This window comes from Chamaea fasciata, unplaced genomic scaffold (assembly GCF_029207755.1).
Source record: "Chamaea fasciata isolate MVZ Bird 193981 ecotype frontalis unplaced genomic scaffold, bChaFas1.0.hap1 SCAF_492, whole genome shotgun sequence".
Lineage (NCBI taxonomy): Eukaryota > Metazoa > Chordata > Aves > Passeriformes > Sylviidae > Chamaea > Chamaea fasciata.
The window spans coordinates 46,212-73,953 of NW_027094577.1; the positions used below are offsets into that span (position 1 = coordinate 46,212).

The following is a 27,742-nucleotide window of genomic DNA, read 5'->3' on the forward strand; positions in this document are numbered from 1 at the left end:
GGAACCCCAAAAAAATGGGGTCGGGAACCCCAAAAATGGAACCAGGAACCCCAAAAATGGAACCAGGAACCCCAAAATGGGGTCGGGAACCCCAAAAAATGGGATCGGGAACCTCAAAATGGGGTCGGGAACCCCAAAAAATGGAACCAGGAACCCCAAAATGGGGTCGGGAACCCCAAAATGGGGTCGGGAACCCCCAAAAAAATTGGATTCGGGAACCTCAAAATGGAACCAGGAACCCCAAAATGGGGTCGGGAACCCCGAAAATGGAGTCGGGAACCCCAAAAAATGGGAGTCGGAAACCCCAAAAAATAGGGTCGGGAACCCCAAAAATGGAACCAGGAACCCCAAAATGGAGCCGGGAACCCCAAAAATGGAACAAGGAACCCCAAAATGGGGTCGGGAACCCCAAAAAAAGGGAGTCGGGAACCCCAAAAATGGAACCAGGAACCCCAAAATGGGGTCGGGAACCCCAAAAAATGTGGTCAGGAACCTCAAAATGTGGTCGGGAACCCCAAAAAAATGGGGTCGGGAACCCCAAAAATGGAACCAGGAACCCCAAAATGGGGTCGGGAACCCCAAAAAATGGGAGTCGGGAACCCCAAAAATGGAACCAGGAACCCCAAAATGGGGTCGGGAACCCCAAAATGGGGTCGGGAACCCCCAAAAAAATGGGATTCGGGAACCCCAAAAAATGGAACCAGGAACCCCAAAATGGGGTCGGGAACCCCGAAAATGGAGCCAGGAACCCCAAAATGGGGTCGGGAATCCCAAAAAAATGGAGCCGGGAACCCCCAAAATGGGGTCGGAACCTCGAAAAAATGGGGTCGGGAACCCCAAAAAATGGGGTCGGGAACCCCGAAAATGGAGCCAGGAACCCCAAGAATGTGGTCGGGAACCCCCAAAATGGAACCAGGAACCCCAAAATGGGGTCGGGAACCTCGAAATGGGGTCGGGAACCCCAAAAATTGGATCAGGAACCCCCAAATATGGGGTCGGGAACCCCAAAATAGTCAAGACCCCCCAAAATGGATTCAGGAACCTCGAGAAGGGGGTCAGAGGTCAAAACCAGGGGTCAGGACTCCAAACAAACGAGGGTGGGAAACCCAAAAACGGGGTCAGAACCTTAAAAGGGGGGTCAGAGGTCAAAGATGGGGGTCAGACCCCCGAAACTGGGGGGCCTTGGCGGGATTTTGGGGAGACCCAGGTGGGTTTTGGGGTGTCCCAGGTGGATTTTGGGGTGTCCCAGGTGGGTTTTGGGGTGTCCCGGGTGGGTTTTGGGTGCCCAGGTGGATTTTGGGGTGCCCAGGTGGATTTTGGGGTGTCCCAGGTGAATTCTGGGGTGCTCAGGTTGGGTTTTGGGGTGCCCCAGATCGATTTTGGGATGTCCCAGGGGTTTCTGGGGTGTCCCAGGTTGGATTTTGGGGTGCCCAGGTGGATTTTGGGGTGCCCAGGTGGATTTTGGGGTGCCCAGGTTGGATTTTGGGGTGTCCCAGGTGGATTTTGGGGTGCCCCAGGTGCGTTTTGGGCTATCTCGGTCAGGTTTTGGGGTGTCCCAGGTTGGATTTTGGGGTGTCCCAGGTGAATTCTGGGGTGCCCAGGTGGATTTTGGGGTGCCCAGGTGGATTTTGGGGTGCCCAGGTTGGATTTTGGGGTGCCCAGGTGAATTCTGGGGTGCCCCAGGGGTTTCTGGGGCGCCCCAGGTGGATTTTGGGGTGCCCCAGGTGGATTTTGGGGTGTCCCAGGTGCGTTTTGGGCTATCTCAGTCAGGTTTTGGGGTGTCCCAGGTTGGATTTTGGGGTGCCCAGGTTGGATTTTGGGATGTCCCAGGTGGATTTTGGGGTGCCCCAGGGGTTTCTGGGGCGCCCCAGGTGGATTTTGGGGTGCCCCAGGTGCATTTTGGGATGTCCCAGGTGAATTCTGGGGTGTCCCAGGTGGATTTTGGGGTGCTCAGGTTGGATTTTGGGGTGTCCCAGGTGGATTTTGGGGTGCCCCAGGGGTTTCTGGGGTGCCCCAGGTGGATTTTGGGGTGTCCCAGGTGGATTCTGGGGTGCCCAGGTGGATTTTGGGGTGTCCCAGGTTGGATTTTGGGGTGTCCCAGGTGGATTTTGGGGTGCCCAGGTGGATTTTGGGGTGCTCAGGTTGGGTTTTGGGGTGTCCCAGGTGGATTTTGGGGTGCCCAGGTGGATTTTGGGGTGCCCAGGTGGATTTTGGGGTGCCCAGGTGGATTTTGGGGTGCTCAGGTTGGGTTTTGGGGTGTCCCAGGTGGATTTTGGGGTGCTCCAGGGGTTTCTGGGGCGCCCCAGGTGGATTTTGGGGCGGGTCCCGGTGTCACCTTGCTGTCCCCGGTGGGGAAGATGACCCGGAGCACCTCCCTGTCCTCGCGCATGCGGTCGAACTCGCGCTCCAGCTCGTTCTGGATGTGGGCGTTGGACAGGATGTCCTTGACCAGCTCCTCCTGCAGCGTCCGCCGCAGCGCCCGCTCGTTGGTGTAGTCGAACTTGAACCTGGGGGGGGACACGGGGACACCTCAGGGGACACCAGAGGGTGGCCCGGGTCAGGCCAGGGCGGCTCGGGGACAACGACGTTTGGGGAAGGTCCCAAAAATGCGACGGGAGAAGGTTGGGGACACCAAGATCCCAAAAATGATCCCAGGAGAAGGTTGGGGACACCAAGATCCCCAAAATGTGTCCAGGAGAAGGTTGGGGACACCAAGATCCCAAAATGTGTCCAGGAGAAGGTTGGGGACACCAAGACCCCAAAAATGTGTCCAGGAGAAGGTTGGGGACACCAAGATCCCCAAAACGTGTCCAGGAGAAGGTTGGGGACACCAAGATCCCCAAAAATGTGTCCAGGAGAAGGTTGGGGACACCAAGATCCCCAAAACGTGTCCAGGAGAAGGTTGGGGACACCAAGATCCCCAAAAATGTGTCCAGGAGAAGGTTGGGGACACCAAGATCCCCAAAACGTGTCCAGGAGAAGGTTGGGGACACCAAGATCCCCAAAATGTGTCCAGGAGAAGGTTGGGGACACCAAGATCCCCAAAATGTGTCCAGGAGAAGGTTGGGGCCATTAAAATGACGTCCACATTGAGGAGGAGCCACCCGGAGACCTCAGGATGTCCCCAACTCCCTGAAGAAGACCCGCAGTGACCTCACCCGGGGTCTCGGACCCCTCCCACGCCCACGCCCCGCCCCAGGCCGCGTCCCCAGGGCGTCCCCAGGGTGTCCCCTCACTTCTTCTCGAAGGCCTTGTTGGAGGGTTTGAGGGTGGCCAGGTTCTGGAACTCGACGCTCTCGCCGGCCAGCCCGTCCTCGCCGTAGCGCAGCTGCACCACCTGGTTGATGGAGTTCCTCACCGTGGCGTCGTACTTGACCATCACCGACTCCATGGACTTGATCAGGCGCCGCTGGATGTACCCTGGGGAGGGGACAACGGGGCTCAGGGGGGAGCCTGGAGGCATCTGGGGAGGGTTTGGGGTCTCCAGGAGGCATCTGGGGAGGGTTTGGGGTCCCTGGAGACATCTGGGGAGGGTTTGGGGTCCCTGGAGACATCTGGGGAGGGTTTGGGGTCTCCAGGAGACATCTGGGGAGGGTTTGGGGTCTCCAGGAGGCATCTGGGGAGGGTTTGGGAGCCCCAAGGAGGGTTTGGGGTCTCCAGGAGACACCTGGGGAGGGTTTGGGGTCTCCAGGAGACATCTGGGGAGGGTTTGGGATCTCCAGGAGACATCTGGGGAGGGTTTGGGATCTCCAGGAGACATCTGGGGAGGGTTTGGGAGCCCCAAGGAGGGTTTGGGGTCTCCAGGAGACACCTGGGGAGGGTTTGGGGTCTCCAGGAGACATCTGGGGAGGGTTTGGGATCTCCAGGAGACATCTGGGGAGGGTTTGGGATCTCCAGGAGACATCTGGGGAGGGTTTGGGAGCCCCAAGGAGGGTTTGGGATCTCCAGGAGACATCTGGGGAGGGTTTGGGATCTCCAGGAGACATCTGGGGAGGGTTTGGGGACCCTGGAGACATCTGGGGAGGGTTTGTGGTCCCAGGAGACATCTGAGGAGGCTTCGGCCGTCCCGTTCTAGGATTCCGGGACTCTGAAGCTCCCGGCGGTGACGCTCTGGGGACGTTTCGGCGGCACTGACCCGTCTCGGCCGTCTTGACGGCGGTGTCGATGAGGCCCTCGCGGCCGCCCATGGCGTGGAAGAAGAACTCGGTGGGCGTGAGGCCGGCCAGGTAGGAGTTCTCCACGAAGCCGCGGCTCTCGGGGCCGTAGTCGTCCTTGATGAAGTGGGGCAGCGTCCGGTGCTTGAAGCCGAAGGGGATGCGCTTGCCCTCCACGTTCTGCTGGCCCACCACGGCGATCACCTGCGGGGAGAGGGCCACCAAACCTCCTGAGATCTTCCAGGAGACACCAAAAACCTCCTGAGATCCTCCAAAACCTCCTGAGATCCTCCAAAACCTCCTGAGATCCTCCAGGAGTCACCAAAACCTCCTGAGATCCTTCAGGAGACACCAAAACAACCTGAGATCCTCCAGGAGCCACCAAAACACCCTGAGATCCTCCAAAACCTCCTGAGATCCTCCAAAACCTCCTGAGATCCTCCAGGAGACACCAAAAACCTCCTGAGATCCTCCAAAACCTCCTGAGATCCTCCAAAACCTCCTGAGATCCTCCAGGAGACACCAAAAACCTCCTGAGATCCTGCAGGAGACACCAAAACCTCCTGAGATCCTTCAGGAGCCACCAAAACACCCTGAGATCCTTCAGGAGTCACCAAAAACCTCCTGAGAGCCTCCAGGAGCCAAAAAAACCTCCTGAGATCCTTCAGGAGACACCAAAAACCTCCTGAGATCCTCCAAAACCTCCTGAGATCCTCCAAAACCTCCTGAGATCCTCCAGGAGACACCAAAACCCCCCTGAGATCCTCCAAAACCTCCTGAGATCCTCCAGGAGACACCAAAAACCTCCTGAGATCCTTCAGGAGTCACCAAAAACCTCCTGAGATCCTCCAGGAGCCACCAAAACACCCTGAGATCCTTCAGGAGTCACCAAAACCTCCTGAGATCCTTCAGGAGTCACCAAAACTTCCTGAGATCCTCCAGGAGCCACCAAAACACCCTGAGATCCTTCAGGAGTCACCAAAAACCTCCTGAGATCCTTCAGGAGACACCAAAACACCCTGAGATCCTTCAGGAGTCACCAAAAACCTCCTGAGAGCCTCCAGGAGCCAAAAAAACCTCCTGAGATCCTTCAGGAGTCACCAAAAACCTCCTGAGATCCTCCAGGAGCCACCAAAACACCCAGAGATCCTCCAGGACCCACCAAAACCCCCCTGAGATCCTCCAGGAGCCCCCCCCAGACGTCCCCCCGGACCTCCAGGAACCTCCTCCAAACCTGGGAGATGTTGATCTTGGAGCCCTTGGCCCCCGAGACCACCATGGACTTGAAGTTGTTGTACTCGGAGAGGGACTTCTGGGCCGAGGAGCCCGTCTTGTCGCGGGCGTCGTTGAGGATCCGGTTCACCTGGTTCTCGAAGGTCTGCCGCAAGGTGTTGCCCGGGGTGGGCTCCAGCTCGTTGTTGTGGGCCTTCTCGATCACCTGGGGACACCAAAGGTCACCGCCCAAGGGTCAGAGGGGCGCCCCGGACCTCCGCGATGGTCAGAACCAGCTGAGGAGGTCAGGACGTCGCCGAAAAACGCCGGAAAACTTCACAGGAGCCGCCCCAAACCTCCTGAGGTCCTCCAGGAGTGACCAAAAACCTCCTGAGATCCTCCAAAACCTCCTGAGATCCTCCAGGAGTGACCAAAAACCTCCTGAGGTCCTCCAGGAGTGACCAAAAACCTCCTGACATCCTCCAGGAGCTGCCCCAAACCTCCTGAGATCCTCCAGGAGCTGCCCCAAACCTCCTGAGGTCCTCCAGGAGCTGCCCCAAACCTCCTGAGATCCTCCAGGAGTGACCAAAAACCTCCTGAGATCCTCCAGGAGTGACCAAAAACCTCCTGACATCCTCCAGGAGTGACCAAAAACCTCCTGAGATCCTCCAGGAGCTGCCCCAAACCTCCTGAGATCCTCCAGGAGCTGCCCCAAACCTCCTGAGGTCCTCCAGGAGTGACCAAAAACCTCCTGAGATCCTCCAGGAGTGACCAAAAACCTCCTGAGATCCTCCAGGAGTGACCAAAAACCTCCTGAGATCCTCCAGGAGTGACCAAAAACCTCCTGAGATCCTCCAGGAGTGACCAAAAACCTCCTGAGATCCTCCAGGAGTGACCAAAAACCTCCTGAGAACCTCCAGGAGTGACCAAAAACCTCCTGAGATCCTCCAGGAGCCGCCCCAAACCTCCTGAGATCCTCCAGGAGTGACCAAAAACCTCCTGAGATCCCCCAGGAGCTGCCCCAAACCTCCTGAGATCCTCCAGGAGTGACCAAAAACCTCCTGAGATCCTCCAGGAGCTGCCCCAAACCTCCTGAGATCCTCCAGGAGCCGCCCCAAACCTTCTGAGGTCCTCCAGACAGCAAAAAAACCCACCTGAGATTCTCCAAACCCCCCTGAGGTCCTCCAGGGACCACCCAAACCCCCCTGAGATCCTCCAGGGACCACCCTAAATCCCCAGTGGACGCCCCCGTAACTCCTAAAAGCTCCATGAAGTTCCTGGAGGTTCCTCCAAACATCTCAGGAGGGTTTTGGAGGGAGGTGGGACCACCCAGGGAAGGGGTTGAGATGTCCCCAAGGATGCTCCAAACCCCTCCAGAACCGCCCAAAACTCCCCAGAATTTTTGGGGTAGGACACGCCAAAATCTCCCCCCCCCTTGAGGAAACCCCGGGGAGATCCCACCGGAATTCCCGCCGAAATCCCGGAATTCCCCCCGAAATCCCGGAATTCCCCCCGAAATCCCGGAATTCCCCCAAATCCCACCTCGATGACGTCCTGCTTGGCCTTCTTGATGGTGTTCTGGATGTCCTGGTAGGTCTTGGCGTCGGCGATGGAGTCGCCGATGCCGATGGTGTGACCTGCGGGGGGAGGGGACGGCCGGTCGGTGACGCCCGAGGGGACGCCGGGGACGCCTCCCCAGAGCACCTCGGGAGGTGAGAAGAATACCAGAGAACTCCACAGGGGCCACCAAAAACCTCCTGAGATCCTCCAGGGACCACCAAAAACCTCCTGAGATCCTTCAGGAGCCAAAAAAACCTCCTGAGATCCTTCAGGAGACACCAAAAACACCCTGAGATCCTCCAGGAGACACCAAAAACACCCTGAGATCCTTCGGGGGTCACCAAAAACCTCCTGAGATCCTCCAGGGACCACCAAAAACCTCCTGAGATCCTTCAGGAGACACCAAAAACACCCTGAGATCCTTTGGGAGACACCAAAAACACCCTGAGATCCTTCGGGGGTCACCAAAAACCTCCTGAGATCCTTTGGGAGACACCAAAACACCCAGAGATCCTTCAGGAGACACCAAAAACCTCCTGAGATCCTTCAGGAGACACCAAAAACACCCTGAGATCCTTCGGGGGTCACCAAAAACCTCCTGAGATCCTTTGGGAGACACCAAAAACACCCTGAGATCCTTCAGGAGACACCAAAACCTCCTGAGATCCTTTGGGAGACACCAAAAACACCCTGAGATCCTTCAGGAGACACCAAAACACCCTGAGATCCTTCAGGAGTCACCAAAAACCTCCTGAGATCCTTCAGGAGACACCAAAAACACCCTGAGATCCTTCAGGAGTCACTAAAAACCTCCTGAGATCCTCCAAAAAAGGGCTCCAAGGACCACCAGGACCTCAAGAACGGGGTCCAAGAGCCCCAGGGCTCCACCAAGTTGGGATCCGAGAAGATCCTCAGGTGACCAAAGCCCCGTGAGATGCCACCAGGGAGGTCGGAGCCGCCCAGGAGCCCCCCAGGAGCCCCCCAGGCCCACCCTCGATGAGCAGCCAGTTGTTGATGACAGTCTGGATGTTGCTGTAGAAGAGGCGCGTGGTGTCGTGGCCCATCTCCAGGTAGGAGATGTGCACCAGGGAGCCGGCCGACGTCCCCAGGGACTTCTTGCACAGGATGCCCATGATGAGCTCCCCGTTCTCCACGATCACCTGGGGGAGGTGCCGGGGGTGGGGTCAGGGGGGCGCGGGGGCGGGGAAATCCCCAAATCCGCCCCGAGCGCCCCAAAAAACAGCCCCGGGTCACATGGAGGTCGACAGGGATGTCCTAGAGCAGAGCGAGTCCCACCACCAAAGACACCCCAGGTCCCACCAAAGGCACCCCAGGTCCCACCAAAGACACCCCAGGTCCCACCAAAGACACCCCAGGTCCCACCAAAGACACCCCAGGTCCCACCAAAGCTCTTCAGGTCCCACCAAACCACCCTCAGATCCCACCAAAGGCACCCCAGGTCCCACCAAAGACACCCCAGGTCCCACCAAACCACCCTCAGGTCCCACCAAAGGCACCCCAGGTCCCACCAAAGCTCTTCAGGTCCCATCAAAGACACCCCAGGTCCCACCAAAGCCCCTCAGGTCCCACCAAACCACCCTCAGATCCCACCAAAGGCACCCCAGGTCCCACCAAAGACACCCCAGGTCCCACCAAACCACCCTCAGGTCCCACCAAAGGCACCCCAGGTCCCACCAAAGCTCTTCAGGTCCCACCAAACCACCCTCAGGTCCCACCAAAGGCCCTCAGGTCCCACCAAAGCCCCCTGAGATCCCACCAAAACCTTCTCAGATCCCACCAAAACCTTCTCAGATCCCACTAAAACCCCCTCAGATCCCACCAGAGCCCCTCAGACCACCCCAAAGCCCCCTGAGATCCCACCAAAACCTTCTCAGATCCCACCAAAAGCCCCACAAACCACCCCAAAGCCCCCTCAGGTCCCACCGAAGCCCCCTCAGATCCCACCAAACCCCTCTCAGATCCCACCAAACCCCTCTGAGATCCCACCAAACCCCTCAGATCCCACCGAAGCCCCCTCAGATCCCACCGAAGCCCCCTCAGGTCCCACCGAAGGCCCCCGAGGTGCCCTTTGCCGCCCACCTTGGTGTCCCCGGGGGAGATGTGCTTGTAGGGGCCGCTGTCCTCGTCGTCGGGGTGGGTGCTGTGGGTGCGGATGCAGTTGATGTGGCCGGGGATGATGAGGGAGAAGATTTGCTTCCCCGTCCACAGGGGCCGCGGCTTGAGGATGGCCGGTTGGGGGACCTTCCCGTCCCAGGTGGACAGGAACATCAGCAGGTTCATCACCTCGCCCTGAGGGACACGCCAAAAACTGTCACCAACCCAGAGAGATCCCAAAATAGCCGAAAAAGATCTAAAATCCCCCAAAATCCCCGTCCCAGGTGGACAGGAACAACATCTCGCCCTGAGGGACACGCCAGAAACTGTCACCGATGGAGAAAAACCCCCCGAGATCCCACCCCAGAACCACCAGAAATCACCACAAACCGCCCCAAAACCACAATGAATCACCAGAAACCACCCCGAGACCACCAGAAATCACCTGAAAACCACCAGAAATCACCTCAAAATCCATCAGAAATCACCAAAATCCATCAGAAATCACCACAAACCACCAGAAACCACCTCAAAACCACCAGGAACCACCAAAATCCATCAGGAATCACCAAAATCCACCAGAAATCACCTCAAAACCACCAGAAATCACCACAAAACCACCAGAAACCACCCCGAGACCGCCAAAAATCACCACAAAACTACCAGAAACCACCACAAATCACATGAACTACTCCATAAATCACCAGAATCTACCCTAAAGCCGCCACAAATCAACCCCAAGTCACCAGAAACCGCCATCAATCACCCCAAACCCACCATCCATCACCCCAACCCCACCACAAATCACCCCAAACCCACCAGAAATCACCAGAAACCACCATAAATCACCAGAAAATCACCACCAATCACTCCAAACCCACCATCAATCACCCCAAATCCACCACAAATCACCCCAAACCCACCATAAATCACCCCAACCCCACCACAAATCACCAGAAACCACCACAAATCACCCCAAACCCACCACAAACCACCCCAAACCCACCACACATCACCCCAAACCCACCACAAATCACCCCAACCCCACCACAATTCACCCCAAACCCACCACAATTCACCCCAAAGCCCCCCCCGAGCCCCCCCTCCCCCGCACGGACCCTCTCGAGGAAGACGTCCCTCTTGGTGAACTTGCGCACGGCCGTCAGCGTGTCCTGCACGATGCCCATGACGGGCCGGTTGCTCTGGGGGGTGACGATCATCCTGGGCACCATGGCCAGCTCCTGGATCTCCGCCCGCGTCTCCAGCGACTGCGGCAGGTGCAGGTTCATCTCGTCGCCGTCAAAGTCGGCGTTGTAGGGCGTGGTGACGCTGCGGGGACATCGGGGACATTGTGGGGACATTGTGGGGACATTGTGGACATTGTGGGGACATCAGGGACATCATTGGGGACATTGGGGACATTGTGGGGACATTGTGGGGACATCATTGGGGACATCATTGGGGACATCACTGGGGACATTGTGAGGACATGGTTGGGGACATCATTGGGGACATTGGGGACATTGTGGGGACATCGTGGGGACATCGGGGACATTGTGGGGACATTGGGGACATTGTGGGACACTGGGGACATCAAGGACATTGTGGGGACATTGTGGGGACATCACTGGGGACATCATTGGGGACATCGTGGGGACATTGTGGGGACATCAAGGACATTGTGGGGACATCGTGGGGACATCGGGGACATTGTGGGGACATTGGGGACATCATTGGGGACATCGGGGACATCACTGGAGACATTGTGGGGACATGGTTGGGGACATCATTGGGGACATCGGGGACACGGTTGGGGACATTGTGGGACACTGGGGACATCAAGGACATTGTGGGGACATCATTGGGGACATCGGGGACATCATTGGGGACATCGGGGACATCACTGGGGACATTGTGGGGACACTGGGGACATCGTTGGGGACATCGTTGGGGACATCGGGGACATCACTGGGGACATTGTGGGACACTGGGGACATTGTGGGGACATCATTGGGGACATTGGGGACATTGGGGACATCAGGGACATTGTGGGGACATTGTTGGGGACATTGTGGGACACTGGGGACATCGGGGACATCGTTGGGGACATCAATGAGGGCAACAGGGACATTGTGGGGACATTGGGGACTTCATTGGGGACATCGGGGACATCACTGGGGACATTGTGGGGCACTGGGGACATTGTGGGGACATTGGGGACACGGGGCGGGTTCATCTCGTCGCCGTCAAATTTTGGGATGTTTTTGGGATGTTTCACCTCAGATTCAGACAAAAGATGGACCAGGGCAGGATTTGGGGTTAATTTTGGGACGTTTTGGATCAATTTTGGGACATTTTGGATCATTTTTGGGACGTTTTGGATCAATTTTGGGACGTTTTGGATCAATTTCGGGACGTTTTGGATCGTTTTCGGGACGTTTTGGATCGTTTTTGGGACGTTTTGGATCAATTTTGGGACGTTTTGGATCAATTTCGGGACGTTTTGGATCGTTTTCGGGACGTTTTGGATCGTTTTTGGGACGTTTCGGATCAATTTCGGGCCGTTTCGGATGGTTTTTGGGATGTTTCACCTGAGATTCAAACGGAAGGTGGACCAGGGCAGGATCCTGACCCTGTGGCCCATCATGGACATCTTGTGCAGGGTGGGCTGTCGGTTGAAGATGACGATGTCCCCGTCGCACATGTGACGCTCCACCTGTCCCCAAAACAACCCCAAAAAAGTCAGGGGGACGCCCCAACAACGGGGGACGGCCCCAAAATGGGGGACAGCCCAAAAATGGCGTTTTTCCCCCCAAAAATGGGGGAGTCAGAGCGAGGGGACTGAGGGCTCTGGGGGAAAATTCACTCCCCGGCGGCGGTGAGGGCAAAAACTTGAGGATTGAGCCCCAAATTCCAGAGATTTGAAACCCCAAAATTGGGGGTTGAAGCCCGAATCCGGAATTGGGAACCCCAAAATCAGGGATTGAACCCAAATCCAGAGCTCTGAGCCCCAAAATCAGACCCTGAACCCCAAATCCAGAGCTCTGAGCCCCAAAATCAGGGACTGAACCCCAAATCCAGAGCTCTGAACCCCAAAATCAGGGACTGAACCCCAAATCCAGAGCTCTGAACCCCAAAATCAGGGACTGAACCCCAAATCCAGAGCTCTGAGCCCCAAAATCAGGGACTGAACCCCAAATCCAGAGCTCTGAGCCCCAAAATCAGACCCTGAACCCCAAATCCAGAGCTCTGAACCCCAAAATCAGGGATTGAACCCCAAATCCAGAGCTCTGAGCCCCAAAATCAGGGACTGAACCCCAAATCCAGAGCTCTGAGCCCCAAAACTAAGAGACCCCCCCAAACCCCCCAAACCCCCCAAACCCCCCTCAATCCCCTACAACCCCCAAGATCCCAGCCCTGGGCTTCCCATGGTGGTTTTCGGGCTGTTTTCGGGCTGTTTCCGGGGCGTTTCCGGGCTGTTTTTGGGGTGTTTTGGGAGTGTTTTCAGGGTGTTTTCCAGGGTGTTTCGGGCTGTTTCCGGGGTGTTTTCCGGGGTGTTTTCCGGGGTGTTTCGGGGTGTTTTCCGGGGTGTTTTAGGGTGTTTTCCGGGGCGTTTTCAGGGTGTTTCCGGGGTGTTTCAGGGGTGTTTTCCGGGGCGTTTCGGGGGTGTTTTGGGGTGTTTCTGGGCTGTTTCCAGGGTGTTTTCCGGGGTGTTTCGGGGTGTTTTGGGGTGTTTTCCAGCATGCTTTCCGGGGTGTTTCGGGGTGTTTTCCGGGGTGTTTCAGGGTGTTTTCCGGGGCGTCTCGGGGCTGTTCGGGGCGCTGACCTTGTAGCCGATCTGCAGGTGCAGGTCGCTGGGCTTGGGGTGGAAGCGCAGGTCGATCCGGTCGCCGTTGTCCCTGATGATGTACTTGGCGCCCGGGTACTGGCTGTTCCCCCTGCGCACCAGCTCCTGCAGCCTGAGGGCGTTTGGGGGGAATTCAGGGGATTTCGGGGGCACGGGGGTCACCCCGAGGACGAGCAGCGGCGGCCGAATCCCGGCGGAGGGCGCGGCGGCAGCGGGGCAGGACCGACAGAGATCCCCCGGGAATGGCCCCAAACGTCCCATGAGACCATCCCGAGCCCCACAGATCCCCCATACACCCCAGAGATCCCCCATACACCCCAGAGACCCCCCACACACCCCAGAGATCCCCCATACACCCCAGAGACCCCCCATACACCCCAGAGACCCCCCACACACCCCAGAGATCCCCCATACACCCCAGAGATCCCCCATACACCCCAGAGATCCCCCATACACCCCAGAGATCCCCCACACACCCCAGAGACCCCCCATACACCCCAGAGACCCCCCATACACCCCAGAGACCCCCCATACACCCCAGAGACCCCCCATACACCCCAGAGACCCCCCACACACCCCACAGATCCCCCATACACCCCAGAGATCCCCCACACACCCCACAGATCCCCCATACACCCCAGAGACCCCCCATACACCCCAGAGATCCCCCATACACCCCAGAGACCCCCCATACACCCCAGAGACCCCCCACACACCCCAGAGATCCCCCATACACCCCAGAGACCCCCCATACACCCCAGAGACCCCCCCACACACCCCAGAGATCCCCCATACACCCCACAGACCCCCCATACACCCCAGAGATCCCCCACACACCCCAGAGATCCCCCATACACCCCAGAGATCCCCCACACACCCCAGAGACCCCCATACACCCCAGAGATCCCCCACACACCCCAGAGACCCCCCATACACCCCAGAGATCCCCCACACACCCCAGAGATCCCCCACACACCCCAGAGATCCCCCACACACCCCAGAGATCCCCCATACACCCCAGAGATCCCCCATACACCCCACAGATCCCCCATACACCCCAGAGATCCCCCATACAGCCCAGAGATCCCCCATACACCCCAGAGACCCCCCATACACCCCAGAGATCCCCCACACACCCCAGAGATCCCCTATAAACCCCAGAGATCCCCCATACACCCCAGAGATCCCCTATAAACCCCAGAGATCCCCCACACACCCCAGAGATCCCCTATAAACCCCAGAGATCCCCCACACACCCCAGAGATCCCCCATACACCCCACAGATCCCCTATAAACCCCAGAGATCCCCCATACAGCCCAGAGATCCCCCATAAACCCCAGAGATCCCCCATACACCCCAGAGATCCCCCATAAACCCCAGAGATCCCCCATACACCCCACAGATCCCCTATAAACCCCAGAGATCCCCCATACAGCCCAGAGATCCCCTATAAACCCCAGAGATCCCCCACACACCCCAGAGATCCCCCATACACCCCACAGATCTCCCATACACCCCAGAGATCCCCCATAAACCCCATAGATCCCCCATACACCCCACAGATCCCCTATAAACCCCACAGATTGCTTATAAACCCCATAAATCCCCTATAAACCCCAGAGATCCCCTGCAAACCCCACAGATCCCCCTAAACTCCATAAACCCCTTATAGACCTCCTATAAATCCCCCTATAAACCTCGCTTGTCAACCTTGAAGGGGGTTTAGATCTCAGCAAAGGTCACGGTGGCGGCAATGGAGAGGGGAGCTCTCACCCCAAAGCCCAAAAATCCCCCCCAAACCCCATAAAATCCCCCCCAAACCCCATAAAATGCCCCCCAAACCCCATAATATCCCCCCAAACCCCATAAAATCCATCCCAAACCCCATAAAATCCACCCCAAACCCCATAAAATCCCCCCCAAACCCCATAAAATCCATCCCAAACCTCATAAAATCCCCCCCAAACCCCATAAAATGCCCCCCAAACCCCATAAAATCCCCCCAAACCCCATAAAATCCATCCCAAACCCCATAAATCCCCCCCAAACCCCACAAATCCCCCCAAACCCCATAAAATCCCCCCCAAACCCCATAAAATGCCCCCCAAACCCCATAAAATCCCCCCAAACCCCATAAAATCCATCCCAAACCCCATAAATCCCCCCCAAACCCCACAAATCCCCCCCAAACCCCATAAAATCCATCCCAAACCTCATAAAATCCCCCCCAAACCCCAAAAATCCACCCCAAACCCCATAAATCCCCCCCCAAACCCCATAAATCCCCCCCAAACCCCATAAAATCCCCCCCAAACCCCATAAAATCCCCCCCAAACCCCATAAAATCCATCCCAAACCCCATAAAATCCATCCCAAACCCCATAAAATCCCCCCCAAACCCCATAAAATCCATCCCAAACCCCATAAAATCCATCCCAAACCCCATAAAATCCATCCCAAACCCCATAAAATCCATCCCAAACCCCATAAAATCCCCCCCAAACCCCATAAAATCCCCCCCAAACCCCATAAAATCCCCCCCAAACCCCATAAAATCCATCCCAAACCCCATAAAATCCATCCCAAACCCCATAAAATCCCCCCCAAACCCCATAAAATCCATCCCAAACCCCATAAAATCCATCCCAAACCCCATAAAATCCATCCCAAACCCCATAAAATCCATCCCAAACCCCATAAAATCCCCCCCCAAACCCCATAAAATCCCCCCCAAACCCCATAAAATCCATCCCAAACCCCATAAAATCCATCCCAAACCCCATAAAATCCCCCCCAAACCCCATAAAATCCATCCCAAACCCCATAAAATCCATCCCAAACCCCATAAATCCCCCCCAAACCCCATAAAATCCATCCCAAACCCCATAAAATCCATCCCAAACCCCATAAATCCCCCCAAACCCCAAAAATCCATCCCAAACCCCATAAAATCCCCCCCAAACCCCATAAAATCCCCCCCCAAACCCCATAAAATCCATCCCAAACCCCATAAATCCCCCCCAAACCCCAAAATTCCGCCCAAACCCCATAAAATCCATCCCAAACCCCAAAAATCCCCCCCAAACCCCATAAAATCCATCCCAAACCCCACAAATCCCCCCCAAACCCCATAAAATCCATCCCAAACCCCATAAAATCCATCCCAAACCCCATAAATCCCCCCCAAACCCCATAAAATCCATCCCAAACCCCATAAAATCCATCCCAAACCCCACAAATCCCCCCCAAACCCCATAAAATCCCCCCCAAACCCCATAAAATCCATCCCAAACCCCATAAATCCCCCCCAAACCCCATAAAATCCCCCCCAAACCCCATAAAATGCCCCCCAAACCCCATAAAATCCATCCCAAACCCCATAAATCCCCCCCAAACCCCAAAATCCCCCCCCAAACCCCAAAAATCCCCCCCCAAACCCCAAAAATCCTCCCCAAACCCCATAAAATCCCCCCCAAACCCCACCAAATCCCCCCAAACCCCACAAATCCCCCCCAAACCCCAAAAAATCCATCCCAAACCCCAAAAAATCCATCCCAAACCCCATAAAATCCATCCCAAACCCCAAAAAATCCATCCCAAACCCCATAAGTCCATCCCAAACCCCCCAAACCCCCCCCGGCCCCACCTGTCGATGTTGAAGGGGGTGACGATCTCGGCGAAGGTCATGTTGGCGGCGATGGAGCGGGGCACTCCCACCTGGTCGATGGCCAGGTTGGGGTCGGGGGTGATGACGGTGCGGGCGGAGAAATCCACGCGTTTCCCCATCAGGTTCCCGCGGACCCGGCCCTCCTTCCCCTTCAGCCGCTGCTTCAGCGACTTCAAGGGGCGCCCCGACTTCTGCATGGCCTGGGGGAGGGAGGGAAGGGGGGCGTCGGGGGGGGGTTGAGCCCCCCAGGTCACCCCAAAAATCCCGGAGCTCTTGGGGGGGGGGTGGGAATCGATGATCTCGGGATCCGTCGCCGGGGTTTTGAGGGGGGATTTTTGAGGCCCCAAAATCATCCTGGAGGTTTGGGGTGGGGCTGGGGGGCACAGAATGATGCCCCAGGGATGTCCCCAGCTGCTGTTAACGTGGTTGTGGGGGGCACGGAGAGCCCCCAAAATCCCTCTGTGAGCCCCAAAACCCCACTGAGACCCCCAAAACCCCACTGAGACCCCCTAAAACCCCTCAGTGACCCCCAAAACCCCTCTGTGACCCCCAAAACCCCTCTGAGACCCCTCAAAATCCTTCTGTGACCCCCTGAGACCCCCCAAAACTCCGCTGAGACCCCCAAAATCCCACTGAGACCCCCAAGACCCCTCAGTGACCCCCAAAACCCCACTGAGACCCCCCAAAACCCCACTGAGACCCCCCAAAGCTCCACTGAGACCCCCAAAACCCCACTGAGACCCCCCAAAACCCCACTGAGACCCCCCAAAGCTCCACTGAGACCCCCAAAACCCCACTGAGACCCCCCACAACCCCAATGAGACCCCCCAAAACTCCACTGAGACCCCCCAAAACCCCTCTGTGACCCCCAAAACCCCTCTGAGACCCCCCAAAACCCCACTGAGACCCCCCAAAACCCCTCTGTGACCCCCAAAACCCCTCTGAGACCCCCCAAAACCCCACTGAGACCCCCCAAAACCCCTCAGTGACCCCCCAAACCCCACTGAGACCCCCCAAAACCCCACTGAGACCCCCCAAAACCCCACTGAGACCCCCCAAAACCCCTCTGAGACCCCCCAAAACCCCACTGAGAACCCCCAAAACCCCACTGAGACCCCCCAAAACCCCAATGAGACCCCCCAAAACCCCCCCGAGCGCCGCCCCTCACCCTGGGCAGGCCGGGCAGCTCGTTGTCCACCATGGTGGCCACGTGGAACTGCAGCAGCTTGACGTCCTCGGCGATGACGTGCGCGGCCGCCCCGTTCTGCTCGTTGCGCCGCAGCTGGTTGTTGATCTTGACGATGTCGGCCAGCTTGTGGGTCAGGTCGTCCTGGGGACGGCCCCAAAATGAGCGGGGCGGGCTCCCGAAATTGATTCGTCAGGGGTTTGGGGATGACGGAGGGGGAGGGGAAACCCCCCGAGGGCCGTGGGGAAGGCGGGGGGGGGATGAGGGGGGGAGGAGACGGGGACGCCCGGAAGGACGATGGGAGCGATGCCGAAAGGGGATTGGGGACGTCGAGGAGCCGGGAGAGGCCAAGGAAAAGGCGCCAGGGAGGTCACAAGAGCTGCCCCAGGGGCCACGGGGTTGTGGGCTGAGGCCGGGATGGGCACGGCTGGAGAGGCGGACGGGGGGGCACGGGCTGCACGGCGCCCCAGGGACCCCAAAACTACAGAAAATGAGCCCAAAACTACAGAAAATGAGCCCAAAACCATAGAAAATGAGCCCAAAACCATAGAAAATGACCCCAAAACTACAGAAAATGACCCCAAAACTACAGAAAATGACCCCTAACCACAGAATATCAGCCCAAAACGACAGAAAACGACCCCAAAACCAAGAAAAAATGACCCCAAAACTACAGAAAATGACCCCAAAACTACAGAAAATGAGCCCAAAACCACAGAAAATGAGCCCAAAACCATAGAAAATGACCCCAAAACTACAGAAAATGACCCCAAAACTACAGAAAATGACCCCAAAACTACAGAAAATGAGCCCAAAACCACAGAAAATGAGCCCAAAACCATAGAAAATGACCCCAAAACTACAGAAAATGACCCCAAAACTACAGAAAATGACCCCAAAACTACAGAAAATGACCCCAAAACTACAGAAAATGACCCCTAACCACAGAATATCAGCCCAAAACGACAGAAAACGACCCCAAAACCAAGAGAAAATGACCCCACAAACCCCACAAAATCACCCCAAAACCATCCCAAAGACCCCCAAACCATCCCAAGACCATCCCAAAGACCCCAAAACCATCCCCAAACCATCCCCAAACCATCCCAAAGACCCCAAAACCATCCCCAAATCATCCCAAAGACCCCAAAACCATCCCAAAGACCCCAAAACCATCCCCAAACCATCCCAAAGACCCCCAAACCATCCCAAGACCATCCCCAAACCATCCCCAAAACCATCCCAAAGACCCCCAAACCATCCCAAGACCATCCCAAAGACCCCAAGACCATCCCAAAGAGCCCAAGGCCCCACCTGGTTGCGGGCGGAGCCCTGCATGACCACGGCCGGGCGCACGGAGAGCGGCGGCACGGGCAGCACGGTGCACACCATCCACTCGGGCCGGGCGAACTTGGGGTCCATGCCCAGCACGAAGCATTCCTCGTCCGAGATGCGCTTGAAGATCTCGTGCACGCGCTCGGGGCTCAGCAGGATCTTCTTCTCCTGGGAGTCCTCGTTGACGTGTTTCCACTCGGCGTAGAGCTCCAGGCCCGAGCGCCGGATGCGCGGCTGGTACCGCCCGCAGCCGCCGTGGCCCTGGGAGGACGGGGAAAAACGGGGGAAAATGGACAAAAATGGGGGAAAAATGGACAAAAATGGGAATTATTGGAGATAACAATGGGCTGGTACCGCCCGCAGCCGCCGTGGCCCTGGGAGGACGGGGGAAAAATGGGAAAAATGGACAAAAATGGGAATTATTGGAGTTAACAATGGGCTGGTACCGCCCGCAGCCGCCGTGGCCCTGGGAGGACGGGGAAAAACGGGGGAAAATGGACAAAAATGGGGGAAAAATGGACAAAAATGGGAATTATTGGAGTTAACAACAGGGGCCGGTGCCGCCCGCAGCCCCCGTGGCCCTGGGAGGACGGGGGAAAAACGGGGGAAAAATGGACAAAAATGGGGGAAAAACGGGAAAAATGGGAATTATTGGAGTTAACAACAGGGGCTGGTACCGCCCGCAGCCCCCGTGGCCCTGGGAGGACGGGGGAAAAATGGGAAAAAATGGACAAAAATGGGGGAAAAATGGACAAAAATGGGAATTATTGGAGTTAACAATGGGCTGGTACCGCCCGCAGCCGCCGTGGCCCTGGGAGGACGGGGGAAAAACGGGGGAAAATGGACAAAAATGGGGGAAAAACGGGAAAAATGGGAATTATTGGAGTTAACAATGGGCTGGTACCGCCCGCAGCCCCCGTGGCCCTGGGAGGACGGGGAAAAAACGGGGGAAAAATGGACAAAAATGGGGGAAAAACGGGAAAAATGGGAATTATTGGAGTTAACAACAGGGGCTGGTACCGCCCGCAGCCGCCGTGGCCCTGGGAGGACGGGGGAAAAATGGGAAAAAATGGACAAAAATGGGGGAAAAATGGACAAAAATGGGAATTATTGGAGATAACAATGGGCTGGTACCGCCCGCAGCCGCCGTGGCCCTGGGAAAACAGGGGAAAAACGGGAAAAATGGGGGAAAAATGGACAAAAATGGACAAAAATGGGAATTATTTGAGTTAACAACAGGGGCTGGTGCCGCTCGCAGCCCCCGTGGCCCTGGGAAAACGGGGGAAAAACGGGAAAAATGGGGGAAAACGGGAAAAATGGGGGAAAAATGGACAAAAATGGGAATTATTGGAGTTAACAATGGGCTGGTGCCGCCCGCAGCCCCCGTGGCCCTGGGAGGACGGGGGAAAAACGGGGGAAAATGGACAAAAATGGGGGAAAAACGGGAAAAATGGGAATTATAGGAGTTAACAACAGGGGCCGGTGCCGCCCGCAGCCCCCGTGGCCCTGGGAGGATGGAGAAATGGGGGAAAATGGACAAAAATGGGGGAAAAATGGACAAAAATGGGGGAAAAATGGGAATTATTGGAGTTAACAATGGGCTGGTACCGCCCGCAGCCCCCGTGGCCCTGGGAGGATGGGGGAAAAACGGGGAAAAATGGACAAAAATGGGGGAAAAATGGACAAAAATGGGAATTATTGGAGTTAACAATGGGCTGGTGCCGCCCGCAGCCCCCGTGGCCCTGGGAGGACGGGGGAAAAACGGGGAAAAATGGACAAAAATGGGGGAAAAATGGACAAAAATGGGAATTATTGGAGTTAACAATGGGCTGGTACCGCCCGCAGCCCCCGTGGCCCTGGGAGGACGGGGGAAAAACGGGGAAAAATGGACAAAAATGGGGGAAAAATGGACAAAAATGGGAATTATTGGAGTTAACAATGGGCTGGTGCCGCCCGCAGCCCCCGTGGCCCTGGGAGGATGGAAAAATGGACAAAAATGGGGGAAAAATGGACAAAAATGGGAATTATTTGGGTTATTAACAGGGGCTGGTGCCGCCCGCAGCCCCCGTGGCCCTGGGAAAATGGGGGAAAATGGGGGAAAAACAGGAAAAATGGGAATTATTGGAGTTAACAGGAAGGGCTGGCACTGCCTGCAGCTGCCGTGGGTCTAAAATGGGGAAAAATGGTGAAAACGGGGTGAAAAAAGGAAGAAAAAAGGAAGAAAAAAAGGAGGAAAAATGGAAGGGAGAAAGAGGGGGAAGGAAGGGAAAAGCCAGGAATTCTGGGGGCACAAATGGGAATTTTGGGGCCAAAACCAGGAATTTTGGGGCCATCGAGGGGGATTTTGGGGCCACCAAAAAAGACTTTGGGGCCTCACATAAGAATTTTGTGCCACAAATAGGAATTTTGGGGTCACCAAAGGGGATTTTGGGGTCACCAAGAGGAATTTTGGGGCCACAAACGGGAATTTTGGGGCCCCCAAGAGGAATTTTGGGGCCAAACCCAGGAATTTTGGGCCACAAACGGGAATTTTGGGGCGCCCACCTTCTCCTTGGTGAGATCCTCGTCCCCCTCGGGCTGCTCCACCCCGAACTTGTGGTCCATCTCCTCGCCGCCCTCGCAGATGTTCTTGCCCTTGCACAGGTCGTAGACGTGCGTCAGCCGCTTCTTGGGCTGCCCCTTGGACTTGCCCAGGATGTCCTTGATCTTGGGGTTGTTCTGCCCCACAAACAACAACGAAAACGTCACTTTGGGGACAGAAAACGTCACTTTGGGGACAGAAAATGTCGCTTTGGGGGAGAAAACGTCACTTTGGGGGCAGAAAACGTCACTTTGGGGACAGAAAATGTCACTTTGGGGACAGAAAACGTCACTTTGGGGGAGAAAACGTCACTTTGGGGGCAGAAAACGTCACTTTGGGGGCAGAAAACGTCATTTTGGGGACAGAAAATGTCACTTTGGGGGAGAAAACGTCACTTTGGGGGCAGAAAACGTCACTTTGGGGACAGAAAATGTCGCTTTGGGGGAGAAAACGTCATTTTTTGGGCTCCCCCAGGTGTTTTTCGGGCTCCCCCAGGTGTTTTTCAGGCTCCCCCAGGTGTTTTTCGGGCTCCCCCAGGTGTTTTTTGGCTCCCCCAGGTGTTTTTTGGCTCCCCCAGGTGTTTTTTGGCTCCCCCAGGTGTTTTTCGGGCTCCCCCAGGTGTTTTTTCAGCTCCCCCAGATGTTTTTCAGCTCCCCCTGTCATTTTTTTGGCTCCCCCTGTCATTTCCAGGCTCCCCCAGGTGTTTTTTGGCTCCCCCAGGTGTTTTTCGGGCTCCCCCAGGTGTTTTTCAGCTCCCCCAGGTGTTTTTCGGGCTCCCCCAGGTGTTTTTCAGGCTCCCCCAGGTGTTTTTTCGGCTCCCCCAGGTGTTTTTTCAGCTCCCCCAGATGTTTTTCAGCTCCCCCTGTCATTTTTGGGGCTCCCCCTGACATTTCCAGGCTCCCCCAGGTGTTTTTCGGCTCCCCCAGGTGTTTTTTGGCTCCCCCAGGTGTTTTTTGGCTCCCCCAGGTGTTTTTCGGCTCCCCCAGGTGTTTTTCAGGCTCCCCCAGGTGTTTTTTCGGCTCCCCCAGGTGTTTTTCAGCTCCCCCTGTCATTTTTGGGGCTCCCCCAGGTGTTTTTCGGGCTCCCCCAGGTGTTTTTCGGGCTCCCCCAGGTGTTTTTCGGCTCCCCCAGGTGTTTTTGGGCTCCCCCAGGTGTTTTTCGGGCTCCCCCAGGTGTTTTTCGGGCTCCCCCAGGTGTTTTTCGGCTCCCCCAGGTGTTTTTGGGCTCCCCCAGGTGTTTTTCGGCTCCCCCAGGTGTTTTTCGGCTCCCCCCGGTGTTTTTTCGGCTCCCCCAGGTGTTTTTCGGCTCCCCCAGGTGTTTTTCGGCTCCCCCAGGTGTTTTTCAGCTCCCCCAGGTGTTTTTCGGCTCCCCCAGGTGTTTTTCAGCTCCCCCAGGTGTTTTTTGGCTCCCCCAGGTGTTTTTCGGCTCCCCCAGGTGTTTTTCAGCTCCCTCAGGTGTTTTTCGGGCTCCCCCAGGTGTTTTTCAGCTCCCCCAGGTGTTTTTCGGCTCCCCCAGGTGTTTTTCGGGCTCCCCCAGGTGTTTTTCGGCTCCCTCAGGTGTTTTTCGGCTCCCCCAGGTGTTTTTTGGGCTCCCCAAGGTGTTTTTTGGGCTCCCCCAGGTGTTTTTCGGCTCCCCCAGGTGTTTTTTGGCTCCCCCAGGTGTTTTTCAGCTCCCCCCGACATTTCCCGGGCCTCTCACCGAGTCCACCAGCAGCTTGGAGCAGAAGAAGCAGACGCAGCGCAGGATTTTCATGGTTTTCCCCAAAAAGCCGACGTGGAACACGGGCTTGGCCAGCTCGATGTGACCAAAGTGACCCGGGCACTCCGTCATGTTCCCTGAGGACACCCCGAAATCTCACCGGGGGGACACCCCCAAACGCCACGGGAGGAGTTCGGGGTGAAGAGGAACTCCCCCTGGGCGCGGGGAGGTTTTGGGAAAACAATCCCCCCCAAAAAAATTCCGAAAAAAAAGGAAAAAACAACCTCCCACCCTCCCCCCCCAAAAAAAAAAAAACCCCAAATAAAAGAAGGGAATCCTGAAAAAAATAAGGAAGTTTTCCTCAAGAAATTCCATGGATGGAAATAAAACTGAAAATTTGGGGAGTGTGGGGGAATGAGGAGTGGGAAGGGAGCTCCCCCAAAAAAAAAAGGGGAACCCACCAAAAAAAAAACCAACAAAGAAAACCCCAAAACGCTCCAAAAAAAAAAAAAACCCAAAAAAATAAGAGTCGCACCCCAAAATACCCCCAGAACTGGGAAAAAAAAATCCTGGATTTTTTTTGGGGGGTGGGGAGACGATGAGAAGTGGGAGAAACCTCCCGAAAAACAAAGAGAATCACACCAAAAAAAAACCCAACCCCAAAATCCCAACGAATTCCCCCCCCGAGACGTTTTAGGGCCTTCGGTGAATGTCTGGGGCTCCCCCGTGAGAATTTAGGGGCTCACGACCCCCCTCGGGGGGGCTTGGGATGCTCAGGGGGTCCCCGGGAAGACTTGGGGGGTTGGGGTCCCCCAGGGAGGATTTTGGGGGGGTCTGGGGTCCACCAAATGAGGATTTTTGGGGTTTGGAGTCACTTCCCAGGAGGATTTTGGGGTTTGGGGTCCCCCCGAATGAGGATTTTTGGGGACCCCCCAATGAGGATTTTTGGGGTCCCCCCCAAATGAGGATTTTTGGGATCCCCGAATGAGGATTTTTGGGGTCCCCAATGAGGATTTTTGGGATCCCCGAATGAGGATTTTTGGGGTCCCCAATGAGGATTTTTGGGGTCCCCAATGAGGATTTTTGGGGACCCCCCAATGAGGATTTTTGGGGTCCCCAAATGAGGATTTTTGGGGTCCCCAATGAGGATTTTTGGGGTCCCCCCCAAATGAGGATTTTTGGGGTCCCCAATGAGGATTTTTGGGGTCCCCTCCCACGAGAATTTCGGGGTCCAGCGCCCCCGACTCACCTGCACAGGTCTGGCAGCGGCCCGTCCTCTCGATGACGCCCTGCCGGGGGTCCATGAGCCCCCCAAGTTTGGGGCGCCCCCCCTCGGTGGTCTCGGGGTACTTGATGCCCCCCTCGGTCACCGACATCCTTTTCTGGGGGGAGGAAAGGGGGAACTGAGGCACCTGGGGAGCCCCAAACTCATCCACGGGACCCCGCAGGGGTGGGGGCACCCCAAAATCTGGCCTGGGACCTCGGAACAATGTCCAGGTGACCCCAAAACCCACCTGGGCTCCTGAGTGACCCCAAACCCCACCCGGGCTCCCCTGAGTGACCCCAAACCCCACCTGGGCTCCCTGAGTGACCCCAAACCCCACCTGGGCTCCCCTGAGTGACCCCAAACCCCACCTGAGCTCCTCTGAGTGACCCCAAACCCCACCTGGGCTCCCTGAGTGACCCCAAACCCCACCTGGGCTCCTCTGAGTGACCCCAAACCCCACCTGGGCTCCCCTGAGTGACCCCAAACCCCACCTGGGCTCCCCTGAGTGACCCCAAACCCCACCTGGGCTCCCTGAGTGACCCCAAACCCCACCTGGGCTCTCTGAGTGACCCCAAAACCCACCTGGGCTCCCCTGAGTGACCCCAAACCCCACCTGGGCTCCCCTGAGTGACCCCAAAACCCACCTGGGCTCCTCCGAGTGACCCCAAACCCCACCTGGGCTCCTCTGAGTGACCCCAAAACCCACCTGGGCTGCTCTGAGTGACCCCAAACCCCACCTGGGCTCCTCTGAGTGACCCCAAACCCCACCTGGGCTCCCCGAGTGACCCCAAAACCCACCTGGGCTCTCTGAGTGACCCCAAACCCCACCTGGGCTCCTCTGAGTGACCCCAAAACCCACCTGGGCTCCTGAGTGACCCCAAACCCCACCTGGGCTCTCTGAGTGACCCCAAAACCCACCTGGGCTCCCCTGAGTGACCCCAAACCCCACCTGGGCTCCCTGAGTGACCCCAAACCCCACCTGGGCTCCCCTGAGTGACCCCAAACCCCACCTGAGCTCCTCTGAGTGACCCCAAACCCCACCTGGGCTCCCTGAGTGACCCCAAACCCCACCTGGGCTCCTCTGAGTGACCCCAAACCCCACCTGGGCTCCCCTGAGTGACCCCAAACCCCACCTGGGCTCCCCTGAGTGACCCCAAACCCCACCTGGGCTCCCTGAGTGACCCCAAACCCCACCTGGGCTCTCTGAGTGACCCCAAAACCCACCTGGGCTCCCCTGAGTGACCCCAAACCCCACCTGGGCTCCCCTGAGTGACCCCAAAACCCACCTGGGCTCCTCCGAGTGACCCCAAACCCCACCTGGGCTCCTCTGAGTGACCCCAAAACCCACCTGGGCTGCTCTGAGTGACCCCAAACCCCACCTGGGCTCCTCTGAGTGACCCCAAACCCCACCTGGGCTCCCCGAGTGACCCCAAAACCCACCTGGGCTCTCTGAGTGACCCCAAACCCCACCTGGGCTCCTCTGAGTGACCCCAAAACCCACCTGGGCTCCTGAGTGACCCCAAACCCCACCTGGGCTCTCTGAGTGACCCCAAAACCCACCTGGGCTCCCCTGAGTGACCCCAAACCCCACCCGGGCTCCTCTGAGTGACCCCAAAACCCACCTGGGCTCCCTGAGTGACCCCAAACCCCACCTGGGCTCCTCTGAGTGACCCCAAACCCCACCCGGGCTCTCCAGGTGACCCCAAACCCCACCTGGGCTCCTGAGTGACCCCAAACCCCACCTGGGCTCCCCTGAGTGACCCCAAACCCCACCTGGGCTCCTCTGAGTGACTCCAATGACCCCAAAACCCCACCTGGACACGCCAAAGCTCTTCCAAAGCTCCCCCAAAAACCTCTCTGCACCCCAAATCTCCTTCTCACCACTCTAAAGCTCTTCCAAGGCCTCCCCCGAACACCTCCAGGACCGCCCCAAACCCCCTCCGAACCGCCCCAAAACCTTTCCAAAACACCCCAAATCCTTTCCTGAGGCCTCCTGGGCACCCCAAGGGATCCCAAAACTCTCCCCGAGCCATTCCCAAAGAGGCCAAAACGCTGCCAGGGGATGCTGAGCCGCCCTCAGACACCTCAATGCTCTTCCGGAGCCCCTCTGGGTACCCCCAAACTTTCCAAAGGCTCGTTTGTGTCCCCGAATCCCCCCTCGGAGCTCTCCCCGGCCCCCCAGCTCAGCCCCCCGGGCCTGTGGGGGGCGCTGTCCCCGGCCGGGGCCGCTCCGTCCCCCGCTCTCGCTGCCCCCGGCGCCATTTCCCGCCGCCGCTCGCCCTCAGCCGCCGGCCCCCGCTCCCGCCGCGCCGCCCCGGCCCCCGGTACCATCTCATCGGGGCTCAGGATGCCGAACTGGACTCGTTTGATGGTGCGCAGCGGGCAGGCGCTGTCGCCCGAGGGCGGCCCGCCGTGCATGGCGGCGGTGGGGCCGCGGCCTGGCGCCGCTCCGAACTGCTCGGACTCGACCCCTTCACCGAGGGGTTGTGGGGGGCGAGTTTGAACCTCGCCGGGGGAAGCGGGAAGCGGCGCCGCTCGGAGGCGCCCCGGCGGAGCTTGGCTTTTCTCCGCTCCGGCCGCTCCGCGCTCTCAGGCGCGACTGAGCGCTGTAAGGCGCCGGCGACGCCTTATATAGACTCGGCCCCCGCGAGCCGCCGGAGGGGGCGTGGCCGGAGCGTACCAAGCGCCTCACGGGCAAAGGGGGGGGGGGGAGCGCGGGAAAGAAGCGGCGGGAAGGGGAGGGAAGGGCGAGTCCCGTTACGGTCCGTGAGGCGGGCGAGGAGCGGGGAAGGGGCAAGGAGGCGGCGGCTGCTCCGCCAAGCCCTGGCGGGACGCGCTGTTGTCCCTCCCCCCGTCCCTTCCAGCGCGGTGGGATCGCCTCATGAATAATTTATTTGAAAAGCCACGCCCCCCCCCTCCGAGCCGGAGAACCGAGCGCGCGCGGGGGGGTGGGGCGGAGTGACGTCACCAGCGGGCGGAGAGCCGCGGAGTTGGCCGGAGATTGCCGAAGCGCTGCCGGAAGTGGGCGGAGAGCGCCGAGGAGGCGCCGGAAGGGGACGGAAAGGAGCGAAGTCACCCGGAGGTGCCCGAAGGTTGACGGGAAGGGACTGAGCGGGCCG

General features: G+C 57.6%; 1 protein-coding gene across 1 annotated transcript in view; it reads right to left on the bottom strand.

Annotated features, from left to right (window-relative positions):
* Positions 1-27,212, bottom strand: part of LOC136305563 (DNA-directed RNA polymerase II subunit RPB1) — a 38,617-nt gene extending 11,405 nt beyond the window's left edge. Inside the window, exons 1-17 of the mRNA XM_066208837.1 lie at positions 26,952-27,212; positions 24,606-24,738; positions 23,357-23,493; positions 21,622-21,795; positions 19,057-19,338; positions 17,725-17,886; positions 16,536-16,756; positions 12,868-13,000; positions 11,633-11,757; positions 10,160-10,370; positions 9,027-9,236; positions 7,918-8,086; positions 6,909-7,003; positions 5,389-5,592; positions 4,136-4,358; positions 3,237-3,420; positions 2,336-2,507 (exon numbers count right to left, since the gene is read on the bottom strand). Coding sequence (XP_066064934.1) covers positions 2,336-2,507; positions 3,237-3,420; positions 4,136-4,358; positions 5,389-5,592; positions 6,909-7,003; positions 7,918-8,086; positions 9,027-9,236; positions 10,160-10,370; positions 11,633-11,757; positions 12,868-13,000; positions 16,536-16,756; positions 17,725-17,886; positions 19,057-19,338; positions 21,622-21,795; positions 23,357-23,493; positions 24,606-24,738; positions 26,952-27,041 — 2,925 coding nt within the window. The 5' untranslated portion in view covers positions 27,042-27,212. The remainder of the gene's footprint in view (positions 1-2,335; positions 2,508-3,236; positions 3,421-4,135; positions 4,359-5,388; positions 5,593-6,908; positions 7,004-7,917; positions 8,087-9,026; positions 9,237-10,159; positions 10,371-11,632; positions 11,758-12,867; positions 13,001-16,535; positions 16,757-17,724; positions 17,887-19,056; positions 19,339-21,621; positions 21,796-23,356; positions 23,494-24,605; positions 24,739-26,951) is intronic.
* Between the last annotated feature and the right edge of the window lie 530 nt (positions 27,213-27,742).